Genomic DNA, 23,884 nt, shown 5'->3' on the forward strand with positions numbered 1-23,884 from the left:
GCTTGGAAAGCAGAAGCGCACGACCCCACGACCCCCAACGTGCGAAACGTGGCACGGTCCCTGTACAGGCTGGCATGTGAAGCCCATGCCGATGCCTCAGGTACCTCTGGGATGTCTGCAGCCCAAAAAAAACCAAAACAAAAACAACAAAACAAAAACAGCCCCCACCTATCAGCAGGGGCCAGACAGGCAGAACTCTGGATCGCGCTGTGAAATCCCCAGGAGCCTCATGAACACACTTAAAATCTCCCTCATCACGTCTAGAACCTCAGCCGAATATCCTGACAGCTGTAGCAGGGAAGCAGATGAATACTGAGACCAACACCTCCAGTTTAAACAGGAACTGCTTAATACGAGGCTTCCCCATGACGTGAATCAAACCTGGGGCCCTGAGTTGTGTGTGGGGGGTATTGTTTGTTTTGGTTGTTACAGCGACGTTTTATACTGTAGGTAGGCAGGCTCATAGAGGTTTTATGTTACCCTGCCCTCATCCCCCCCCCCCCCAATAAAATTTGTTATTTTACATATTCAAGGAGCCCTGTAAAGTGCTGGGCACCCTGAATCTGCCAGGGTATCCATGGCCCTCCGGTGACTCTGTAGGTAGGGCCCCAACAATGACTTCAGCCTGGGGGGGGGATGGTGAAATGTGGGCCCGTTCATGCATGTTCATCCTGTGGCTGCAGGTCTAACTGGAATATTCTCATTCTCCAGTCCCCATGTAACCTTGCCGCTCTTCATCTTCCTGATGACGTGACATTAGTGTGTTAGCTTGGCTAACAGCTGATTAGCCTCACAAGTGCGATTTTCACTAGGCAGTCCGACTAAAGCCTCCATTCCCACCTCACCTTCAGCACTGCCCCTCCCTCCCTCCCTGCACTTTCTGGATTACCGCCCGCGGCGTAGTCGCACGCTCCGAAAGGAACTCCGAGGCGAGTGTAAAGTGGCCCTTCTGTGTGTAACACTCAACAAATCCACCAAGTTTTCTTTTAATTAATATTGCTGTGATTTTCCCAGCGCGTGTCAAAGGAATCAAGGCCGGCGTGTGCGTTTGTTTGCACGCTGTCATGCCATAAACAATTTCAATTAACCCACCAAAGGCTCCTGTTGCCCTACTCTGTGGGGGGGACCATGGATACAACCCGTAATGTTGAACTCCAGAAACAGAATCAATTACGAGACTATGCACGCGGACATGACAGACGGTTCTGTTCTGATTTGCGCGATTATGTCAACGCGCAGCTGTTCAGCCCTTGTAGACAAACATTTCGGCTGCATGTTATAACAATTGCCTTTTCCCCAGCATGGCGTCGAGCGGAGCGGGACCAGATACAGCGTCACCACTGTCAGCATGCCATTTTTTTGCAGGGGCAATTCTACAAATTTTCTAAAGGTGGGGGGCATAAGAGGGGCCATAATTCATATAGCGGGGCCAACCATATCATTAGCCAATGATTTGTTTTGAATAGGTGAGTGACAGGGTAGGGCATACTCCGAAGGCCAATCAGCTTTCAGTTGGGGACAGTGCCCCTGTGGCCCCTCCCCTGATCTGTGAGTTCCAGGTTGCTTCTTAAGCTACTTTTGGTGAAGGAACCACAGGCCCCAAGGCTGCCCACAACCTTTCCGACCGAATCTAGTTGCATGTAGCTTGGGTAAGGGTCTCGGGGGGAGTCACTTAAGCGCTGACACCCCACACTTGGGACTGAAGGGCAGAACCAGACAAGACGAGTGGAGCTGCACCATGCCCCCACAGCGCCCACCCCACACTCTCTGTTTTACTGTAGTCCTTTTCTGAGTGCGAGGGCCCTGTCAAAATCACCAGATTGCGGCCCCAGAACGACACACGCAGCAATAAAACAGCCACGGTATTTAACTGCACTCTCTGCACTGCGCAGAACAAACAAACAAGAACTACAGACATAATAGCCCTCTCAGGAAGGCCAGTGCCAAATACACACAGTGGGGGTGTGGACAGGGGCGGGTGGGGGTGGGGGATGTACACCATTAGCCTGAGGAATCCATTAAATCTCCAGGCACAGATTTTTTTTTTGTTTTTTTAATGATCTCTCAGAGGCAAACAAAACACTTCTAAATTTTCATCTCAGAATTCCACGCCGGTAAAGTCAGCCTGTATTTCCTGTGGAAACAAAGCGCAGAAAACAAAAAACCAATAAATAAAGATAAAACGCTATAAAACTGCAGATGAGAGGAGACAAAATTTGCCCTTCAGTTATAGACCGCTATCTCCCATCTCCTACCTTTCTGCCTCCTCCACCTGTTCTTCCTTCAGCTGTTTCAAATTCTAAAACCTCAGTTCTGACAAGCCCAGTCTGCCTTGTGGCCACCATCAAAATAGGGCCCTTTTTGAGTTTGCGTTCCCATATCTTATAGTAAATACGGTATAAATATAGCGCCCATCTGTTGTGACTTGGTAACGGGCTCGCCACAGATCATTAATCCCAGGCGAGGTCACAGAACTCTTTGTGAAAATCCACGTTTTCCACATCCTGGACTTCATTTCAACTCATTCCAAGCGTGCAGTGACTGCGATGACAGCTGGCAGGTTTGGCTGAATCATGGCCGAAGCAGCCTGAAAACCTGATTTTCTTTTTTGGATGGGGGGGCTGGGTATAACAGTAATGGTGCTGTTAATCTCAAGTTTACACAGAGAGTGATGAGTGAGTCACGCATCATGGGGTTAGGGGAGCGGGTTTCTGAAATCCCTGGGATTAAACGTCACTGGGGGTAGCGTGGGAGTGCGTTCTTGGTGCATTCTTTGGCCACTACGCTGCTGGAACAATCTTAGCTGGCTGACAAAGTAGCTTGTTGATAAACAGGAGAAGTGGTCAGGAGACTCTTGGCGTAGATAACGCTGACGTCCTTAAATAATTGGTCCTATCTGTGGATTTGTGAGTCAAACGGGCACATTCCAGAAGATTCCCAGAATTTTTTAACTTGATATTGTACAATTTTACAAGAGAGAAAAAAAAAATCATAATAAAGGATGTAATTAAAACCCTGTTATGTCTTCCCACAAATGAGGCACTTCAATGCACAGGCTCACCCAAGCTGAAGCTCAGGGGCGGTATTTTACGGGGTCCTGTATTGAAAAATAAAATGCTGGGTCAGTTTTCAAAGCAAAATGGGATGTGATGTGGTATGTATGTTCATGTCGGGACCCTTCCCCGATCTATCACAATCACAGCTCCCTGCCCCTGGTCGACAACTACAACATCGCAGGAAATCATAGGGGGTCCACTGACAACTCAGATAGCTCAGGGGGCTATAAGCGTGATCAAGGGCCTCTGCCCACAAATGGGGCTTGACTGGTCTCTTGTGAAACGTAAGGGTGTGGCGCGCATTTGCACGTCCTGGCCTGTTGGGGGCAGCTGACTCACCGTTAGGTATGGCACTGCCTTGGCATTTATGCTAAAGTCCTTCTCTTGTCATTCTCAAGCCCCTTTGAATATGAAAACCAAAATCTTCCCATTGTTATTTTTTTTTTAAAAAAGGTCACCTATAATGGTTGATTGATTTTTTTTTCGGGCTACAATAACAGTGCCATTTGCAAACTACAAATGACAGAGGCTGGATTGTTCCGGAAGAGTCGGCTGAGAGGACATGGGGATATGTTTGTAGCACCGCTGCAGACGGCTTAACAGCCTCTACTTTGCATTTTGAAGTCGATCCCAAATAATGTTGAAAAATATTATCATATTGTTATGATTTTGTGAGCTTCATTGCAAGGAGATATTGCTGCCATATTATCTAATCTGTTATTGTAAAAGGTAATATAGCCCAGAGCAATATAATCATTTTTTAATGAATGCGCAGACCACAGTTAGTAATCACAGCTCAGTCTCCATAGCCTGTTCTGGAGAGGCCAGCTATCAAATTCGGGAAATGCAGACATGAGGTTGCATCCCGTCATGCTTTTGCGACACACGTGGGGATTCGACTAAACCCGGCTCATCTTGGATTTCCCCCCCCTCCCCCAACGTCCTCTTAAAGCAAAAGACCCCCACCCATGGGCCCACCGCGGGAAGTTTATCATGGACGGGCAACCCCAGCTCAAACGGCTCTGAGACATGTTCCACATCGCGTCCCGACCCACGTCGATGCTGAGGATGCGTATCAGCACTTAAAGCACTCCCGCTCTTGTCGGCTCGCTTCCCGGGGGGGGCGGACCCACCTCCCCTTCCTTCCAGGCTTTCTAAACAGATTACATTTAATGACTTGTCAAAATCTTTCATTTTCCACCCCAAAGTAGAAGGTCGTCACGCTGCACACTTTGGCGCCTGGAAATGCGTGATAATGAATAGTCCTGTGTAGAATCCAGCCGTGCAGAGTCAACAACACAGTAATTGGCTATAACTACCGATTCCCAGACCGAACTTTATTTAAACCTCTATCAGCTTCTCTGAAAGGACGGAAAGGTGATGTTACATTTCACATGGACGAAAGGTGAACTTTCTGGCAGGCACGCGACATCGAGCATCAGGATTTTCGCAAGTTTGCTAATAAGAGTGATTCCACACCCACCTTGAAGAAGCGCAACCCTGGGCGGGGCTAAGGGATGGAAGACAATGCCAGCGGAGAGACTCATCGGGGCAGGGGGCCGTGCGAATTCTCCGATCTATTTCCCGCGATTCAACACACTCAAAACCAGAATTTATTTTTCTGATAAAACTGAAACTGCTTGTGTGCGGATTTAGAGTAAAACCAATGGTTTATACAACTGTAAAGTGCTTCTTTAACATACCACCAATCAGCTAAAAAGCCACTTGAGGTAAAAACAATCGATCTGTAATTTCCAGCTTATCTGTAAACTTACAGGATTAATATCAAGGCCAACATAGACTTTTTTTCAAGTTTCCCTCTTTTTCACTGTTTTGGTTGAGATCCACGCATGCTGTATGTATACGAGGAGAAGAGAGCCACTTTACATCACTTTGCAAGAGGAAAAAAACGGCAAAAATAATAAAGCCAGCGCATGTAACACAATCTGTGAGCACTTCCAGTTAGGAGGCCAAAGCCACAGCGGGGTTTCCGGCTCTGACAGAACATGCTGTCATATCTGTACGATCCCGCAGCTCGTAGCTATTTTGGCCCTCGGTGTGACACCCCCATCTTTACCTGGAAGGGTGTCCTTTTCTCTGTTCGGTCCTTTCATTTAAGGGTGACACCCACCCAAATCACCGTGGAAGCTGAGTGCCGTTGAGTCGGGGGTGTGTGACAAAGAAAGGGGGGCCTCCAAAAATACCTGAAGACAAATGGGAGCCGGGGGAATAGATACCCAGTCCCTATGTGGTTCACAAAGACATCTGTGATATGGGGCTTGGGGGATTTTGGGGGGGGGGGGGGCAGACCTGCTGCATAGTCACTGACGGTGGGTGCAGGTTTAAATGAGTGACAGGCACCCCAACTGTGCCATCAGTGTCAGCCCGTTCTGTTCTCACTTACCTCTGTCTAATTTTTATCATTATCATTAATTATCACTGATATTCATTTATCAATTTATTTATTTGTCTGTTTATACTTATTTATTCACTTTACATTCTTTCTATCTATCTATCTATCTATCTATCTATCTATCTATCTATCTGTCCTTCCGTCCGTCCATCTATCTATCTATCTATCTATCTATCTATCTATCTATCTATCTATCTATCTATCTATCTATCACAATGCTCACTCCTTCCTTCAGCTCTGTTCCTATCTGAGCTCCTCAAGCGTCCCTCTTCATTATCGCGGGCTTCACCCAGAACCCCACACGGGACACAGTCCTTCCTCTTTCCATGACATCTCCTTTAACACATTGGCCCCCATTGTAGTTTCTCGGGAACCAGCTGCAGAAACGAACCCAAAGGCATTTTGCACAAAAATACGAAAGACTGACATAAATACATGTAGCTTGATCCCTGGATGGTGGCTGCAAAGCAGGAGCTGGTGCAGTAGCATCAGGTGTTTGAAGCTACCATACGTGTGAGATCATGGGCCAGCGCAAGCAATCAATATCACTTTGTATGCCTTGTATGCCTTTCTTTTTAATGTCTCCCCTGGTTGCAGTGGAGATATTTTACAGGAGTCATTTTTAAATGGAATGCACTCTGTTTTTTTTTTTTTTCCCCCCAGTCTTCGTGCAGCTTTGACTCAAGACATCTCATCTGTGATGCCTTCCTTTATCACATCTTCCATTATCGCAGGCGGCTTCGTGCCGTGGTGGCTGAAAATTCTCGGGGTGATTCGTGCACAGTTGCTCCAACTTCTGCTTCCTTTGTCCCCCCCCCCCCCCCCCAACACCCAGTTGCATGTGTTGAGGAAATTCCCTCTTCCACGCGACAATCATTAGGGGAGATCCTGCCGTGTGGGGAGCGGCCCGAGGATCCGGCAACCCGGCTGCGGAGCGGGGGCGCGAATCATTTCCCTATTACCGCCAGGATGGATTTCCTATACGGCCGCGCGGAAATGAACAATGACTGGCGATGACTCCTGTTTCGTGTTCCGTTACTTGACAGGAACCGTTGTGGTTCTGCGTGTTGCTGCGGATACTGGGATTTTTGCCGCGGTGCTCTTGCCTTCAAATTAACCAGAAAAACATGGAGGGCAAAGCAATTACAATTAATCATTTTCCTCCTGCTTGTTGCAATTTAGGGTCCGGGTAGAGATCGAATATTAATCCAGTGTTGCTGTGTGGACAGAACAGAGCATCAGAACCATCAGACTACACAGCTGATACCTAAAGTTTCCGTCTGGTGTCTGTCTTCCATGGGAAAGTCTAGTGCAAATTTGTTCTTTGGGGGTTTTGTCATGGTTCCCCCATGACTGAATCTGAATGAGATGCCAGTGATCAATAACTCATTCATGCCAAAATCCCTGGAAGTCACTATGCGAGATCTAAGATGTGCGAGGCGCAAAGGGATAGGATGCTGGTTCAAAACCCAGACTCAGCAGACTGATTTTGCAGTTGCGCCCCTGAGTATGGTCCCTAACCCACGACTGGCTGTGACCCTGCTTTCTGAAAAAATGCATGTCGCATTGAATTAAGGCTACTGCTAAATAAATTAGATGTCATGTGTTCCTCTGTATCCCTCTAACTTGCTCCTGTTCCCAACTAGGATAGGACACTGTAACTGTCCCCTCAGTTTTTGCAGTAGAGTACCTGTAGGGCAGGCTTGGCTGAGGTGAGAGCTCACCACTGTGTGACATTAACTCAGCTGTGAGTTCTCAGTTCAGCTGACATGGAAAAATACACATGTGAAAACATGCGACCGCATGCACTCAGCACGCGCCTTTCTGACACCACGTTGGGAGCCCTGGTCCCCGAAACCTACAGGCCCCTGTAGATGTTGTTCTGTCCCCTTTGGTTTAATTATCATTTCTAACAGGAAGCGATCCCACCTGGAGTTTTAGGTGTAAATCAATTGCCATGGCAACCAAAAGCCAACCTGAACGACTGATGCTGCCGATGTCCCTGAGGACTGCAGCCGGTAATTGCGAGCAAACACAGAACATCGCCTTTCGTTTGTTACTCTCTCTCTCTGCTGTCAGCCTCACCGTGTTAAGCCGCGTGTTTGGAGCGGAGGGCAATAGAATAACGGGGTGACTCGTGAGCCCCTGGAAAGTGACCGGCGTCCTACTTCACCACACAAATATCATCGATGGAGAGTAGACAAGACGGAGAAGGATTCGTTTGCATTTATTTGCATTTCTACCTTTGTTGGCATAGTGTAGTGGTTCTCAATCCTGTTCCTGGTGTTTTTAATTGAACCCAAAGTCTAATCTGGATTCATTCGTGTATCACCCCTAATAAACAATATTTTGTAATTAAATTACGTCTCCCCCAATATCAAGCTCTCTCTCCAAGGCTATTGTTAAAAGCTGAGGGCACAAGGCAGGGAATAACCGAGGATGGGGCACCAACCCATCGCTGCACATGCATGTACTCCTTTACAATCACATCTATCTGGCAACTCCAGTTCACCGTAGCATGTTTTTGGACTGTGGGGAGAAAATAGGCGAAGCCCCACATTGGCACAGGGAGAACACGAGAACTCCACACACGTAGAACCAGGCGACGGAGCCCTGGTCCGCAGAGGTGCGAGGTGTCTGTGCTAACCACCGCGCCACCCTACCACCGCGCCACCCTACCACTGTGCCACCCTACCACTGTGCCACCCCCAGTATGGCAAACTTCTATAATGAATCCACCAGGCAAGGAATACAATCAGTTCTGTCCACAAATCTTGGACTGAACCAATACAACACGCCCAGTCAGCTGACCTCCCCTTCCCAGGCGGCACGCCCCCCCATCCCTTGCTCACTCACTTCCCTAGATCCATGCTGTGTAAATACAGGCTTTAATCACTTGCACACAAAGCACAAATCTGCTCACTATCGCCGTTAGCCTGTGGCCAAAGAGTTCAAGTAGCACTCGCAATAGAAAGTGGGCAGTTTTTACTACACTCTAATTCACCAGGCCAGGGGTGCAGCTAAAAATGAAACCCCCTCCCCTTGGTAGATTTTGCCTCTATTACATTTTGGGGCCCCTATACAGTGTGGGGCCCCCTGAATCTTCCAGGGTATCCATGCTCCTCCAACGCATCAGTAACTTATTAGAACCAATTCAGTGTCAAGTTTCACTTCAGGAGCCCCATGTACCATCTGACAGGGGCCAAAAAGAAGCTGGAGAAGATGGGAAATACGATGACAGCAGTGCAACATATCACACATGCGTCTGGCCAGCGTCTGCCTGACGTACACAAGTTACATGCATATGATGTAATACTCAAGTCGTTTGCGTATCGGCAAGACGTCTATGCAAAGTCAGTTTTGGATCTGCAGTAATGATGACCTTTTTGCGATCATCCTGCAATGTTTTTAAAGTAGCCTAATACATATGACCTCGCTCAGATGTCTTGCCAGTCAGCAAATGACTTGAGTATTACATCGATTAGACGTAACTTGTGTACGTCGGGCAGACGTATGCGTGTTATCAGGGGTATGTGGTGGACACCTTCTGTATGGTCCTCTCTGTGATGTCACTTCCTGTTTCCCTTATCTTAACACTGGACTCCTGTGACATGTGTGGGGTGAGTGTATGGTGGTGGGTACAGGGAAGATCACCACTCACCTCTCACTTTGTTTTTCGTTGCAGCCGCTGGGAAGTAGCGAGGCGGGGAGGGGGAGGGGGGGCAGAGGGCGGGGTCAGGAGGCACCAAAGATGGAAGGAGAGACAGAAGAAAAGAGAAGAGCAGATTAGACAGGTTCTACTGAAAAGGAGGAGGAGCGAGGGACTGCTGTGTGATCTTTATCTCTGGCTGACGAGATGGGCTGATAAAATCACCCCTTTCATTCTCACTTTCTGGAGGTCTCCCTGGAGCCTTGCAGTCCTGACTATGGGATCGTGACTGAAGCTGAAGACATCTCCTGCCTCTCCATACATACACAAAGCCACGAATCTCCATAAAGAAAATTCACCCCTCCCCCCTCATCCACTGAGACCTCTCCTATTTTTCAAATAGTATTCTGAAGTCTGCACTCGCATCCGTAATTCATATGGCAACTCAGAGCACCGTTTTAATGTTGACGACAAGGAACGCTGGAGAAAAAACAATCAAAAAATCATCAAAACTCTTTTTATGGCAATAGCAGTACAACAAAGAAATCATGTTTTTTTTACTTTTTGAAATATTTTTAAAATGCTACACTAACTTTCACATACGACAGGTGTAAATTACAGTCACGTATACATGAATGCACGTTTCTGTATGTTCCGGCTGCCACACTCGCCTTTGCCCTTCCAAGTATTACGCGTCACATGCACAAACATACGTTGTACGTGTGTGTATTGAAATCCTTTTTTCCGTCTGCTTCATGGATTATGTTCTAAAGGGAAATATGCAGTACCTAGAAAAATAATATAAAAAGATAAATAAAAATAAATAAGATTAAAATAACACCTGCCCATCCATTTTCTGTACCCGTTTGGCCCTCAAAGTCATGGAGGTCTGGAGTCTGTACTAGTACTGCTGCAAGGCAGGGAATATCCCCGGGTGCGAGTGCCAAACCAGCACAGGATTAAAAATGAAATAAAACAGTAAAATAAGATGATATAACTACAAAGCAATGGTATACGTGACTATTTACAGAAGGCAGTGATCAGGAAGATGTAATAAGAAAAAGTCAGGAATGGTGTGAAGTGTGCAGATTAGCACGTTCACCATTAGGATGCCTTATTTAGTGTGTTGACAGCCTGAGGGCAGTGCCTTGTTTTAAGTCACTCAGTGTTGGCGTTCAGGCTGCGATGGAGTCTCCCTGACCGTATCAGAGAGAGAAGGCCGTCGTTGTGGTCAGCCGAATCCTTAATCATTCTCTTAGTAGAAACGTTTACACGGAATGTTTTTCGCCTGCGTGGCGGGAGCCGGAGGGAAGTTCAGAAGTTTCAAATGCGACCCGGAACGCCAGCGACGGGCCAGTGGCGCGGAAGCTGTGCCCCGCGACAGCCGGCGCGTCACGCAGCCCAGTCTGATTAATTGAAAATCTCCATTAGACTGGAAAATGGCATCACCTGGCTTTTGCAGGTGCGAGTAATTTACCAGTCGGGCTACTTCCTGGTCAACAGCCAGATGATGTTATGTTTTTCCATTGAAGCTGTTGCTGTAATTAATCAACCTGAAGTCCCAGGACAGGATGAAAGCCCTCTGTACCCACCCCCCTGGGGGCGGAACTCCCTGTCGCTGGAATGCACTGCAATAAGCATTAATGCGCCATACTCCTGTCCGTTTTGCATCACGTGCTCCATAAGGGTGGGCCGGCCAGGCTGCAGATATACCCACTATTTACTTCTGCATTTCCAGCCTAAATATCATCTACCCCAGAGCCATCAATCACCTTCACCAAGCAAGGAGCAACAAACTCAAATAACCCCACCACACCCTCACCAGCGTTCTGCATGCACCAGTATGCTGACCTTCACCTCCCAATTAACAACTGTTTATAGTGCTAGTAATTCTTATCATTCTTATCCACATGACTGCTGCTGTTGCTCTACATTCCTTAATGCAGATAAAAGAGTCTGTGATTGCACTACTGCCCTTCAATTCATTTAGCTCGATACTGTACATCTACCTATATTATATCGTATTCTATTTTTGTATTTATTTTTATTTTGTTGATAGCTTTTATAGTTTTACATGTACCATGACAATAAGGATATTCTATTCTATTCTATTCTGTCGTTTTTATGAACTGCTTGCGAAACGCTGCTCGTGCCGTAGCGGTGGAACGCTTGGATCCCACACAGCAGGGTTTACGATAAGCCATTCTCATCCCTCATCTCGGAAATCCCCCATGTTATTACCTCCATAAATGTTATTGATTGGATATGAACCTCGCATTCGTTTGCAGCAAATCAATTAGCGACAAAGGGGAGATGAAACGCACCCACCCACACAAGCCCTTGTTTGCCTTGCTGGTAGCTGTGGTGACATTTCAAGAATTTCCAAATGTACGCATTTACCTTCATCTTCGCTAATGCCATCTATATACTTCGCCAAAATGTATGACATCAGTGTCCCTAAACTTTGCGCAAACAAATGCAATGCCTGTGGCACTGCCATATTGGCGACAGTGCAGTACAGACCGCACGAGATCTTGTTTTGCTTTCTGCTCGTGACGAAACACTTCAGAACTTTGTTTTCCAAGATTTTGTCAGGCCCTACCCTTGTCATCCAAACCAATGCCATATATGAATATTTTGCAAGTTCCACTCAATCCATTCTCTAGTGAAACATAACATGCTTTATTTAAACATGGCCTACAACAACATTGCAGGCTCGTTTAATTTGTAGTTGCTCTGTGGAATACAGGGTATAGGTTAGAAGCAACACACCACTACAAATGCAATTAATTCATGCTGAATATATTAACCTTCAAAAAAAAAAACAACAAATATTTTATGTTCTCCAATTTTCTCTCAACACTTACCATTATAAAAAATACAACATTTTACAAATACATAAGATTGTATATTCAAAGGTTGCCATTAAAATTAATAATACATTACTACAAAAGCAGGAATTATCAGCTGTTCTGAACAAAAGAGAACATTTTTCACTTAATCAGTGGTCTAAAGTACCTGTTCACTACATTAAGTTAGGCACGGGGGGGGGGGGGGTGTGAATTTATTTCGGACAATGCTGAAATGTATTTTTATATTTTATTTTTTCTGGGTCCTTTCATCTTACACGGCTGTTATTAATCTCTGACACACTCCCTGGGCTTCCAAATCTAATAGCGTGGACAAAGTCAAGACTTGATAAGATTCTGCTTGCTGCGAGGCGAGAAGGTTTGAGGCACACAGGAAGCATACTGAACAGATCCATCAATTCTGCAGACCGCGGTGCGTGAAGAATCGCAGAATTCCTATGGGAAGTCTCTCCTTGCTGTTTGTTTTTGCACTCTATTTGTTTGCCGGCGCGGGAAGCAAAAAAAAAAAAAAAAAAACGACAAAGCAGAATGAATATTAAAAATGGAGGATGCCACTAGATTAAAATTACCCGTAGCCGGACGGGGCTCCCATCCCTGTGAATTGCAGTGCATGATAGGGGTCATAAGAAGCTCTTATATTTTAGTCTCCTCAAACGGCAGCGTGCGGCTTATTTAACGCCATACTGCGACTGCTTGTTTTTCGCGTTTTGTGCTTTATTAGTGGGCGTCATTTCGAACGGTATAATTTTTCACTTGTGTTTACAGTTATCCCCGTGGTGGCCGAGTGTACCTGTCAGACTTAATCTACACAACGTGCGAGGGATTTCTGTAGTGATTAATGGTAGGTCCAAGCTCTCTGCCGCAGCCTCCGGTTTTCCGCTCCTGGCAGTGTCCCTCCGTTCTGTCCCCAGCGATCGGCCCCTTCAGGGTATAACAAATGGCTATGAAGTTCAGGACGGTACTAATGTCGGCCTCCGGTGCTCTGCCAATCGTGGGGGCTTCCCGACCTGCAATTAGCAGAGCTCGCCTTTCCGCCGCGTCCTGGAGCCGCGGGGACCTGCAGGGGGGGGTGGCGGTGGTCCAAATTTGTTATCAAGAGCTGGGGACCCGGAGCTCAAGAACGGGCCCCACGGTCGTTTGTCTAACTGACGTCCTTTGCGGGGAGACGCTAACGATCTGAACACTGTTCGCTTGCGTGTCCATTACGACTGAATTTGACCAGTTTTGATTTGAGCCTGACATTGTAGACGGATCACCTTATGAGAACATTGCACCTCCCTCCCCCTGAGAACATAAGCTTATGGTGCTGTGATTTTCTGCTGATGCCCCACATTGCCCCCCCCCCCCCCCCACTTTCAAACACTGTGAGTTCTCCGTGTCTCCGAGGGAAACCGATTGTGTCGACTCACGTGTTATCGTACAGGCGAATGTGATGTTGTCACACACATCCTAACCAATCAAGCTCCAACTGCACACATGTTTTGGTCTCCTGCCGGTTCCACTGCATGGCATTGTGCCTTACGACACGCCCGCGGATGATAAACATCAGACTTCAGGCCTTTGAATGAAAGGCCCCCCATGTACGCTCACAGCAGTTAGCGGCGTTACATTTTCTTTCCTCCCCACTGCGCACTTTGTACCGCATCACTTCCTGTTTAAGAAGATGGGCTGCGCGTCGACTGACGGGAACCACAGCTAAAGTCACGGGGGATAAATTAAACAAACAGCTCAGCGACTTCCTGTCTCAGGGGAAAAGGGGAGGAGGATCAGAGCGCCGTCTCCTCCCTAAAGCGCTTGACACGGACAGCTGTTTTTATTATCTTTTTCTTTTTTTCCCTTTCGGCCGCTACACGGACGATAACCCGCTCTCCGTTCACCTGTGGCCAGAGCGGCGTGAATTATTCACATCCTGAATTATTGATGCCATTTGAGCCGTGATCAAGGAACAAGGCCTGCGGCCCTTAAATGGCAACAGTAAGCGGAATAAACAAGATGGATGTTCTGGCACCTGTCCCCCCCCACACACCTTGAGCCTGGGCCAGGTGCAACAGCAGTTGACTGATTCTTTTTGAATTCTTGGACGGCCCTTGTTGCCCCATTATTTAGATAGATGCCTCCCTATGTGGACTCTAATTCAGAATGAGAGGCTGGCTGGAAGCAGGGAGTCTGGCTGGGCACCTATTGGGAGGGAGAGCTGGACAACAGCATGCCATTGGGTGCTGACGGTAGAGAGGCCTGGCTTTAGGGTTCACTGACAGTCTGATTTGCATACTGTTTCTGCATGCATTACCATTTACCCAATCAGGTGCCTCCATCTCATCTCCTATGCTTACCTCTATGTCACATTCAGGAGATCCAGCCCTTACACTTGCTAGCAAGTCAGCTACATGTCTTCACAGACCTAAACCCTATTAGAAACCCCAAGGGGATCCTAATGTCTTATTTCCATTGTACTCTCTGCCACCTCCCATCTCCATAACCTCCTTTGGAATCCATGCTGCAAGGACATTTATTCCTACAATTACAGAACAGCAGAGGTGAATAGTTCAGATCCGGAAAGTAAAAATCCAGACCAGAATTTTGTTTCAACCAACCAGTTCCATTCTCTGTGACTGTGACTCTTTATACTCAACTGCTTGGTTGAACCAAAATCCTTGTCTGGATTTTTACTTTCTGGACCTGAACTATCTACCTCTGCCTCTGTGTCACTGAGAGCCGAACCAGCTAAACCACACAGGCTAGAAGGCAGAGGGGTTAAAAAAAATGGAAATCCCAAGAAAGACACAGTAATACACCCCAGAAAGGCGTATAATGCACACTTCAGCGCCGGGCTGGAGTGGCTGCAGAGGCTGTGCAGGGACCATTCTGTGGCAATCACTGAACACTGTAGCGGAAGAAAAAAGCCAATTACTCTCAATGACTAAATAAATAGAAAAATTGCCTGACCTAAAGAATTACACTCGCAATTCAGAGGGGTAGGAGGAGGGAAAAACAAGGAGAAAAGGCAGAAATAGCACAGCCGCAGAAACCGGGAGATGCAGGAAGCTCGCGGTGACATTTTACTCTCTGTCTCAAGGCTTTGCATAATAAACTCAGCATTTATTACATGCCCTGATGTAGGACATTACTAATATAAGTATGATAACTGCTCTTGCAAATGCTACTTTATTAAGTTGTCTGCATGTCTGGTTGTGTGTGCTATGGTAGGGTAAGGAGTGAGGGGGGGAGGGGGGCGATTCTAGGACTTTTTAAGGTGAGGAGCATAAGAGGGGTCAAAATGCATACAAAAGGGGCCTACCTTATGATTAGCCAATGATATGTTTTGAAGCAGTGAGTAACAGGGGAGAGGGCACTCCTGCAGCCAATCGGCTTTCAGCTGGGGCCAGTGCACTTGTGGCCCCGCCTCCGTGTACACCCCCAGGAGTGGGGAATGCACTGGGGACTGACCTAAATTTAGACTCACGTAAATATGGTGGCTGTACCTGATACTCGCCATTGAGGAGAACTTCAGATTGCAGCTGAATGTGAAGTGCAGTGGGAATGGTACTGCAGTGCGAGCAGTGAGGGTCAAATCCTCCCGCTCCTGGTCTGAGACGTTTCAATCAATTTACAGTGTCCAGCTACATCTATTCCCGCCTTTTTCCGAACCACTACATTCCAGTGCGAGTCGATGCATTTAATTGATCGTGAATGTTAATAATAATAAAGAACATTACAAACATAATCTGTGGTGTCCAATAACCAAAGCTAGCATCACTGGACAGAGGACTGAACATACAATATCCACCAGCAGCCAGTGGCTACATTGAGTCTATTCTGAAAAACATGCAAAATACAAATGTGAATTCAAAGCACGATGGTAGCAAGCTATACAATATTGAAAATGGGTTCTTTTACGGTGGGTCAGCTGTGACTGCAACAGCCAGGGGTACTGATCGGTAAAGCACAGTTCTCTTGCTCCATCTGAGGAACAGTTCAACCGAGTCCGCCAACTCCATCTTAATTCTGGGCATGTGCTACAGGAGCCTTACTGTCAAGGCGGAAAATAGCGTGTAACAATTCCAGCCAGGCTTTGATTTTGATTTATTGAGCATCTGTTGGGTGCATTTGCTCTCCCCGCCCCCCCGCCCATTCAGAGGTGTATATAGAGGAAGGGCCACAAGAGCACTGGCCCCAGCTGAAAGCTGATTAGCTACTGGAATGCCCCCTCCCCCGTTCCTCGCTGGTTCAAAACTTATCATTGGCTAACGATAAGGTTGGCCCCTCTTATGCCACTGCCTTAAAGAATCCTCGAATCGTCCTTGCTATCATCCAACTGTTTGACTACTTTGAAACCAGCAGAAATGAAGTTTTGTTGTAGAGGAGGTGCAAGAAACAGTGGCACACCCCCTTCGCAACAAAGCTTTTTTCCTTAAAAGAAGTGTTTTTTTTGTGGAAACAAAAAAAAACACAAAAAAGCAAACTGAGATCGCTGCGTGCAGCTGCGTCGGCATGTCCACGGAACACTGGCGACAAAAACAATGCAGCCTGATTGCTAATTTTCCTGCCTCTGCTCTCCGACAGGCAATGACATGGTGTACAGGGACCCCTGAGGTGCGGTTGCGGGGGGAGGGGTGTGGGGACAAACGATGGAGAGTCAGATGAAATGAAATTGTGCAAAAGCCACCAGGGTTAAAGAAAAAGAAAAAAAAGACGAAATGCTGCAGGACAGCCTTTCTTCCGCTGAGGGCACTGATGCGGGCAGAAAGAAGCAAACTTTAAAGCACGATTCCATGTGCTCAAACTGCTGGTATGCCGGATGTTGGATCATATCATAACACGCAGACACGATGGAGGGCTTGCGTCTAAGCCAGGATCAACAGGTAAACATTCCCCACAGTCTGCCTCAAACAGCAGCCGACTGGCACGCTTTCTGAAGTCCCCCTTCACCGGCGTCTGGGCCAGCTCCTGCGCCACTGCATCCCGGCCGTGAGCATTGGTGTCATCTGCAGCCAGCGAAGAAAATCCCATGTGCGTCGCACCCTGAGATCAGATAATCTGGCTGGGATCATAATCTTCGCTGCTAAATTCTGAAATCCATCCGGGGCCCAGCCTGCTGCCTGATTATGTCACAGCTCATGAAACTGGTGACTAAAAGCATCATGCATCCTTAATTTCCACCCTTCCTCCCTGAAGAGGGGGACCAAATTTAGAACAAGAAGTGTATAAATACGGTAGTGAGTGTGATTTCAAAGGCGTTTCCAACAGAACAGGGCTAATTTTCTGCAACTGTGACCTTTGGCATAACAAGGGATAATGATCTCTTACTTCAGCACAAATTTTAACTTAATTTTGACTCGTATATTGGGGGATGTAAAATAGGCAGCAGTAGCTGAGCATCATGCGAGTGTCAAGACTGCATGGACTGTGAGAACGGGCGTGAAACATTCACTCATTCAGTGTTTTTGTACTAAAAGAGGGACATCTAGTCTAGGCCTAGCTGTTAATGGGAAATATGTCACTGAGCACGCCGACCCCTCATTAACGGCAGATACGTAGCGGGTCCGCAGTGCCAAGCTGCGTGCCAGCGCTGTCCGATAATTAGTTAGCCAGCTACCGACTGGCTGTGGTAAACCCGTGCCGACGACAAGCCACACTTGATGTCCAGCTCCAGTACCTGCAGGTGGAATCGCTGCATGACCAGGTGAGAATGGCAGATCGAGCTACGTTGGAGGAGGTGCTCCTCAAGGAGATTGATGGATTAGTAGTCAACCTTCTTGGGTCTTGATCTCCACCTCCCCTTGTTTTTTGCAGGTTTGATATCGACCACCATCCCAATAAAACTGAGACTTCGATATTGCAATGCATGCTGGGATTGTAATATCATCACAACATCATGAAACGTGCTGACGTGTATCTCTGTGAAATGAAACCTTTTTGTAGACCTTCCTCAGCTATTCTACATCCCCCCCAAACATCCCCCCACCATCCTTTTCAAATCTACAGACCACTAATCCATCTAGTAAGCATCAAGATCCATCTCTTCCCATCTCATTCATCTGACTCACCAAGAAGAAAAACAAATTCTACAGGCGGTAAACAGAGACAAATTAGATATTTTCACCCCCGTGTGCTAAATGGATAGAATAGCAAAGAATTGGCTGACTTCCCATGCCTAAGAATAGAGTATCAGCTTACCCACCAGGTACGTGGTTATGATATCCACACAGCCAGAAAGGATTGTATGTTGTTTCCATTGATTGCTCTCTTCTCAGGGGTCTTTCATATTATTGTGCCCCAGGATGCAGTGAAGGGGTAAACGCATCATGTCTGCGGGCGCTGTAGCTACGTAAAATAAGCCTCGACACGTTGCATGTGAGAGAGACCTTTTGACTGAAGGAGAGGACAATTCGTGTCAGCTTCCCCGATAGGAAACCTTCACTAATGAACAAAATCACAAACTAAAGCATCTCCACGGCAGTTTAAGATCCACTAGTCCTGAGTTTGCCCTCGAAGCAAGGACAGCTTTGATTGGTGGAAACTGGAATTGCCGGAGATGCTAAATGACTGAAACTGGTGGGGATGCTAAACGGCTATGATTGGTGGATAGCTTCAGTAGACAATACACGGCGAACCAATGGCTAGGACTCATAGTTAGCTGACATGTGTCATGTGGCTCCGTTTGGAGTGCTAAGAATGAGAATTTTATGTACATAGTGTCATAGCTGCTATTAGAGAGTCACGCAGCCGTTACGCACAGTTATCTGTTAGTCCTTCGCCAAAGGGGTGTACATGTGTACCTATTTATATAAGTGGCTATTTACTGACACAGGTCACTTTATTTATTGGGAGGCAGCACTGAACTGCCGTGACCCTCTCAGCCCCATTGACTGTGACACCGCCATCACACTGTCCGTGAAAAGGGAAAATGGAAAGGGGGCTTGGAAACGCCGGCATGTGTCCCGCTATGGGGGTCCAGGGGTCGGATGACATTGGCCGGGAGGGAGGCCAATGTCACCTCGCCTCCTTGCATGAGGATGGAGGGAACCAGGCTGGAGATAGCTACTCCCCTTCATCACTCTCTCTCCCCCCCCTGCTGTCACTATGTGGAACTGCAGCGACTTTGTGACCTTCTGAAATGTAACTCCCGGTTAATCCCTCCTTTTAACCGTGTAATCTGTAAACTCTGTGACAGCGTTGGTTGATCCTCTGGCGAATGGGCTGCTCTGGTTTTGTGGCCACGGACAGATGTCCTCGAACCACCTGCCAGCACCTCCCACTGCTCAGAACCCTCCACCCCCTACCCTCTACTATTCCAGATTAAGTTCTATCGATTCATACTCTACCGGGATTGCCTTTGATAGTGCCGGTGGCCTTGAGCCAATCAAGGCTGTCATTACGGACAATCTCCGGTACGGGAGGGACTGGAACAGCCTAATTGTCTGTCCTCAGAGCAATTTCCCCAACCTGGCAGGTCCATAAAGCGCGACAGGACGCCACGATAGAAACAGCACTTGAAAAAGACAAAGCAGATGACGAGAGAGCGAATGTGAGGCTCGCACGTCTCCCATCGCTCGTAACGGCTCTGCCACGTGCCGGAATTGTGAAACACTGCCGTACTTCACCTGGCAGCACCTTGTTCAGCACTGTTGCCGGGGAGGCCGCTAGGTAACTTGGTGAACAGGATCAGGATGAAGCTAAATAAAGCTGAACTGGCCTTTGTTGTGTCCCCTCCCCTGTCTCTCACCGATTCAAAACAAATCATTGGCTAATGATAAGGTTGGCTCCTTTGTATGAAATGTGGCCTCATGGGAGTTTTACTTACATGAAAATGTTCCGAGGCCAGAAGGAAAAATGATTAGTTCAGAGAGATAACCAATCAGATTGTAGAGGGGGTGGGTCCAAGCAACTAGAGGAGACGGGACCTTGACATAATTGGTTGGTCCCGCCTCCTCTAGTTGCTTGGACCAACCTCCTCTACAATCTCAATCATTTTTCCTTCTGCCCTCCTAACATTTTTGTGTAAGTAAAATATGTGTGAAATATGGCCCCTCTTAAGCCTCCTCGTCTTAAAAAACTTAGAAAAGCTGCTACCACAGGCAGTGTTTCTACTTTACCTTCATACAGATTATGAAGTGGTTAATCACAAAATAACCAGGGTCCTGTGTAGGATGAAGCCGTGAATACAACAAGAATATTGTCATAATGGGAACTTAATCTGAGGAAAGGCTTCTCTATCTGGAGAGCAAGACACTTACCCTGAATCAAACCCTTACATGCCCATATGGGTGAGGGCATTAAAAGGGGAGGTTTGTTGTGGCTGTAATCACTTAAAGGGGAAGTTAAATACTTAAACCTGGTGCTTGAAACAGAACACAGCTTAAACTCAGAAGAGCATCATTCTCGACCCCGCAGCCAGCATGATTAGTGTGCTGTGAGTGAACCGGATGCTGAAGAGAATGGCAACTCTGAACTGCGTTGACCCTGAAAGTCTAGCTATTCGAACGTGACTTCTGTGTTGCCACTCTAGATGCATGGGAGGCCCAGAAAACAATCAGCAGCAGATTTTCAAACAGCAACAAGCCTCCCTACTCCTCCGGATTGGAAAGATCCGGCAGTGCGAATGTGAATCTGCAAGTTACTAAAATTAACACCACATTGGACTTTCAACCGTTCATAGCTCTTACGCATGTTAATAAAGTTGAAGCAAATTTGTTTCCTTGTTTTTAATTTAACTCGTACCTCCTGATACTCTCGGCTGCAAATAGAAGCAAAAGTGGGTGTGAAAAAATTTCTTTGTGGTTACATAAATGAGCTTTGTTTTTTCAAAGGGAAGCCTGATCTAGTTTTTTTTTTTTTTTTTTGCATAATCAAGACAAGAGGACAGAGACTCGTCAGGGTCAAAAGTCAGGTTCTTGGGCGCTAAGCTGCCTGATTCTCCATGCAGCTCAGTTCATGCTGCCACAGCATGACGCGCCGCCCGCCGCTAACCGTCTTTCGCACGCTTACTTTGAGATGGTATCTGTTTTGAACTCCCCAGGCTGTTTGCCAGAGTGTGTGCACTCCTAAGAAAAAAAAAAACCCTTAGATAATTTATTCAAGGGTTGTCAAAATACAGCCTGTGGAAATATATACAGCCTTCTGTGCCAATGTGATGAAGAGGACAGCTACGTTTTGTGGGGCACTCTGAGCGTGATTTATGCGCTACGTACAGAAAGCCAAAAAACCTGAAAACGTCGATTACGGATGGCCCTGTGTCATCTGGCTTTCGCTGTCACTGCTAGGCTCCACCCACGTGACCTGCTGCCACATGTGTCACTGCTAGGCTCCACCCACGTGACCTGCTGCCACATGTGTCACTGCTAGGCTCCACCCACGTGACCTGCTGCCACATGTGTCACTGCTAGGCTCCACCCAGGTGACCTGCTGCCACATGCCGCCACATAAAGGCTGCGCCATTTACGTATTATTTAGCAGACACTCTTATCTAAAGGGACATACATTTGAAAAAGTGGTCAAAAGGTCCCTGGAGAAATTAAAGGTTAAGGGTCTCGCTCAATGGCCCGACGGTGAAATTACTTTGCCAACCCAGGGATTTGAACCAGAGACCTTCCAATCAGAGGCACAGGGCACTAAGCCATGGAGCCACACACCACCCAGGTAAAGATGCACTGCACTTAATGGGCTCCCAGCAACTGGCCAGTCCAATGTAATGAAAGGGATAGATGAAGACTAGGCAGATTCGGGGTGGTTGGAACTGTGGTTCATCAAGCACAGAGGCATGTTTCCACCCACATGTCCACCATGTGAGGGAGACGGGGCTCACAGAGAATGCTGATGTCCTACAACACTAACTCGAAGCTGCCCCCCCCCCCCCCCCTTTGCGTGATACCTGGTGTATTATTGTCAAGAAAGAAACGACCAAGGAGGAGATAGAGGAACGTGCCACACAACTTCTCCCACTTTGACCCCCTCTAAATAAATAAAATTTAAAAAACATAAAATAAAGAAAAAAAAACAAGAGCTTCCATTTATCTTTCCAGTTCTGTTTCCAGCGGCAAAGATTGCAGAGGCTGTTAAAATGTTGCTGTTCACTGCTTGTATTTCCTTAGTAATTTGCTTGTTTGAGTTAACCTTTTTGAATTTTGACAAACCGTCTAAGTTTCAGAATGTTAGATGGTGAGGAGAGTCTTAAAGACAAAGCAAGGAAGGAAATAAGATGAAGTCTTCCATCTCTGGCTGGCAGACATGCTCTCAGATTAGCGTGTTTTCTTTTTTTTTTTGGCTTCACGACTTTTATCTGTCACTTTAAGGTTTGTATTTCATATTAATATTAGTAATTTATTTTGAACCATAATCCTTAAAGTATCCCCTCTGATAAAGAAATGTCAAGCTGGTGGAGCACAACCCAGGTGGCTGAAGATGATCAGATAACGAATCTAAGATGGGCAAAATTTGCAAAGCGCATGGTGTGTTTGTGTTTTAGCGGTAAGCGATTTGTCCATGTTCTCAGCCTTCCTGTATTAGCAGTCAATGTGATACTTAACGTCTAAATGTCCCCCTGGCTGGATCTCAAGAATAATGAGTACACTGATAAAGATGTAACAGCGAGTTAAGGTCTACTGTTTGCCTGTATGGGTTTATAAAAGGCACCACCGCTTTTTTGATCAGGCAATTCAAGTGGCCACCTGTGTTGATACCATAAGGACCCAAGGACCCACACCGAATACTGTAACTGTAGGCAGTGCTAATCTAAGGCCTGTAATTTACAGCCCTCAAAAAACATGCCACTGTATAAGCAGGACTAGAAGTTGTGAAACTGGGGTTTGGAGCCAAAAGCTAGCTTCGGCTAGTGTCTGCAGAGATCATCTCCTGCCAAATCCAATGCTTCCCGTCCACCCATTAAATCTCACCCCCTGCATTTTCTGGGAGTCCAACAATAACCCCCCCCCCCCCCATCTCCTCAAGTTCCTGTACGAGACATTGTTTCAGACACAAGTGGCATCGTCATAAGCTCACATTCTGATCCAACATAGCATCCAGCTTAAAAACATGCCCAGAGGGACAGGCTGATTTAGTCCCGGGTTCGACCAGTTTTGTAGCGAATCCTATGGCAAACAAGCCACTCCTGCTGGATATTTGCAGAGGGATACAACGAGGAATCGGGAATCCAAAAATGATATGTCCTGCCAGGCTTGTTACATTGTGACTATTTGCACTCCCTGATAAATGTCCCAATGGCCGTGCATGGAGGGAAAAGACAGAGTACACAGAGAACGTGTTAAAAAGCCTCGGCTTCCTGCATTCCCAGACAACACTAGTGATGACAGCCGGGTGCTACTGGCAGCCAATAATAAATTGTACATAATGGTAATTGTTGTTTGGAAACATCCATCCGTCTTCCATAAATGCTTATCCAGTACAGGGTTGGGGTTAGCTTGGAGTCTTTCCCAGCAAGCACAGGACATGAGAAGGGAAACAGGATGTGTCTGAAAATTTTGTAACACATATTTTGTGAAATGGCATCCAGTACGTTTCATTGACTGGAGTGTTAACCAAAAATGTACTGTATTGAAGTGCCGTATTTTTGTTTAAATATCTCAAGCTCCCTTAGCAAACATCTCCAAACATATGGGGCTTTCCAATGCCACTGCAGCTGTACTGATGCTTAATCAGCTTCGGCCCGATGGATCGGATCGGACCAGGAAGTTCTTTGGTACAACAAAAGTTCAAGTTAAATCCGTTGGGGCGCCAACTGAAGGAAGCAGATAAAACATCAAACACTGCCGAATACGGAGTAATGTTACCGTTCTGCCCAAAGTGGATACAGAACATTACGTCCCCCCCCTAAACCCCTTCGGGTCTTGATATTTTGTGTGGTGGATGTTCGGAAAGTTTTGGCCAATGGGCCGGGAGC

General features: G+C 46.8%; 1 protein-coding gene across 5 annotated transcripts in view; it reads right to left on the reverse strand.

Moving 5' to 3' along the window:
* The window catches only part of cadm2a (cell adhesion molecule 2a), a 312,847-nt gene that overhangs the window by 72,213 nt on the left and 216,750 nt on the right, over positions 1-23,884 (reverse strand). For 4 of the 5 annotated variants that reach the window (XM_023805316.2, XM_023805321.2, XM_023805318.2 and 1 more), the window contains exon 2: positions 9,131-9,157. The exons of the other annotated variant lie outside the window; for it this stretch is intronic. In XM_023805316.2, coding sequence (XP_023661084.2) covers positions 9,131-9,157 — 27 coding nt within the window. The remainder of the gene's footprint in view (positions 1-9,130; positions 9,158-23,884) is intronic. 5 annotated transcript variants of the gene reach the window in all.

The sequence above is a fragment of the Paramormyrops kingsleyae genome, chromosome 18, assembly GCF_048594095.1.
Source record: "Paramormyrops kingsleyae isolate MSU_618 chromosome 18, PKINGS_0.4, whole genome shotgun sequence".
In the NCBI taxonomy this organism is placed as follows: Eukaryota; Metazoa; Chordata; class Actinopteri; order Osteoglossiformes; family Mormyridae; genus Paramormyrops; species Paramormyrops kingsleyae.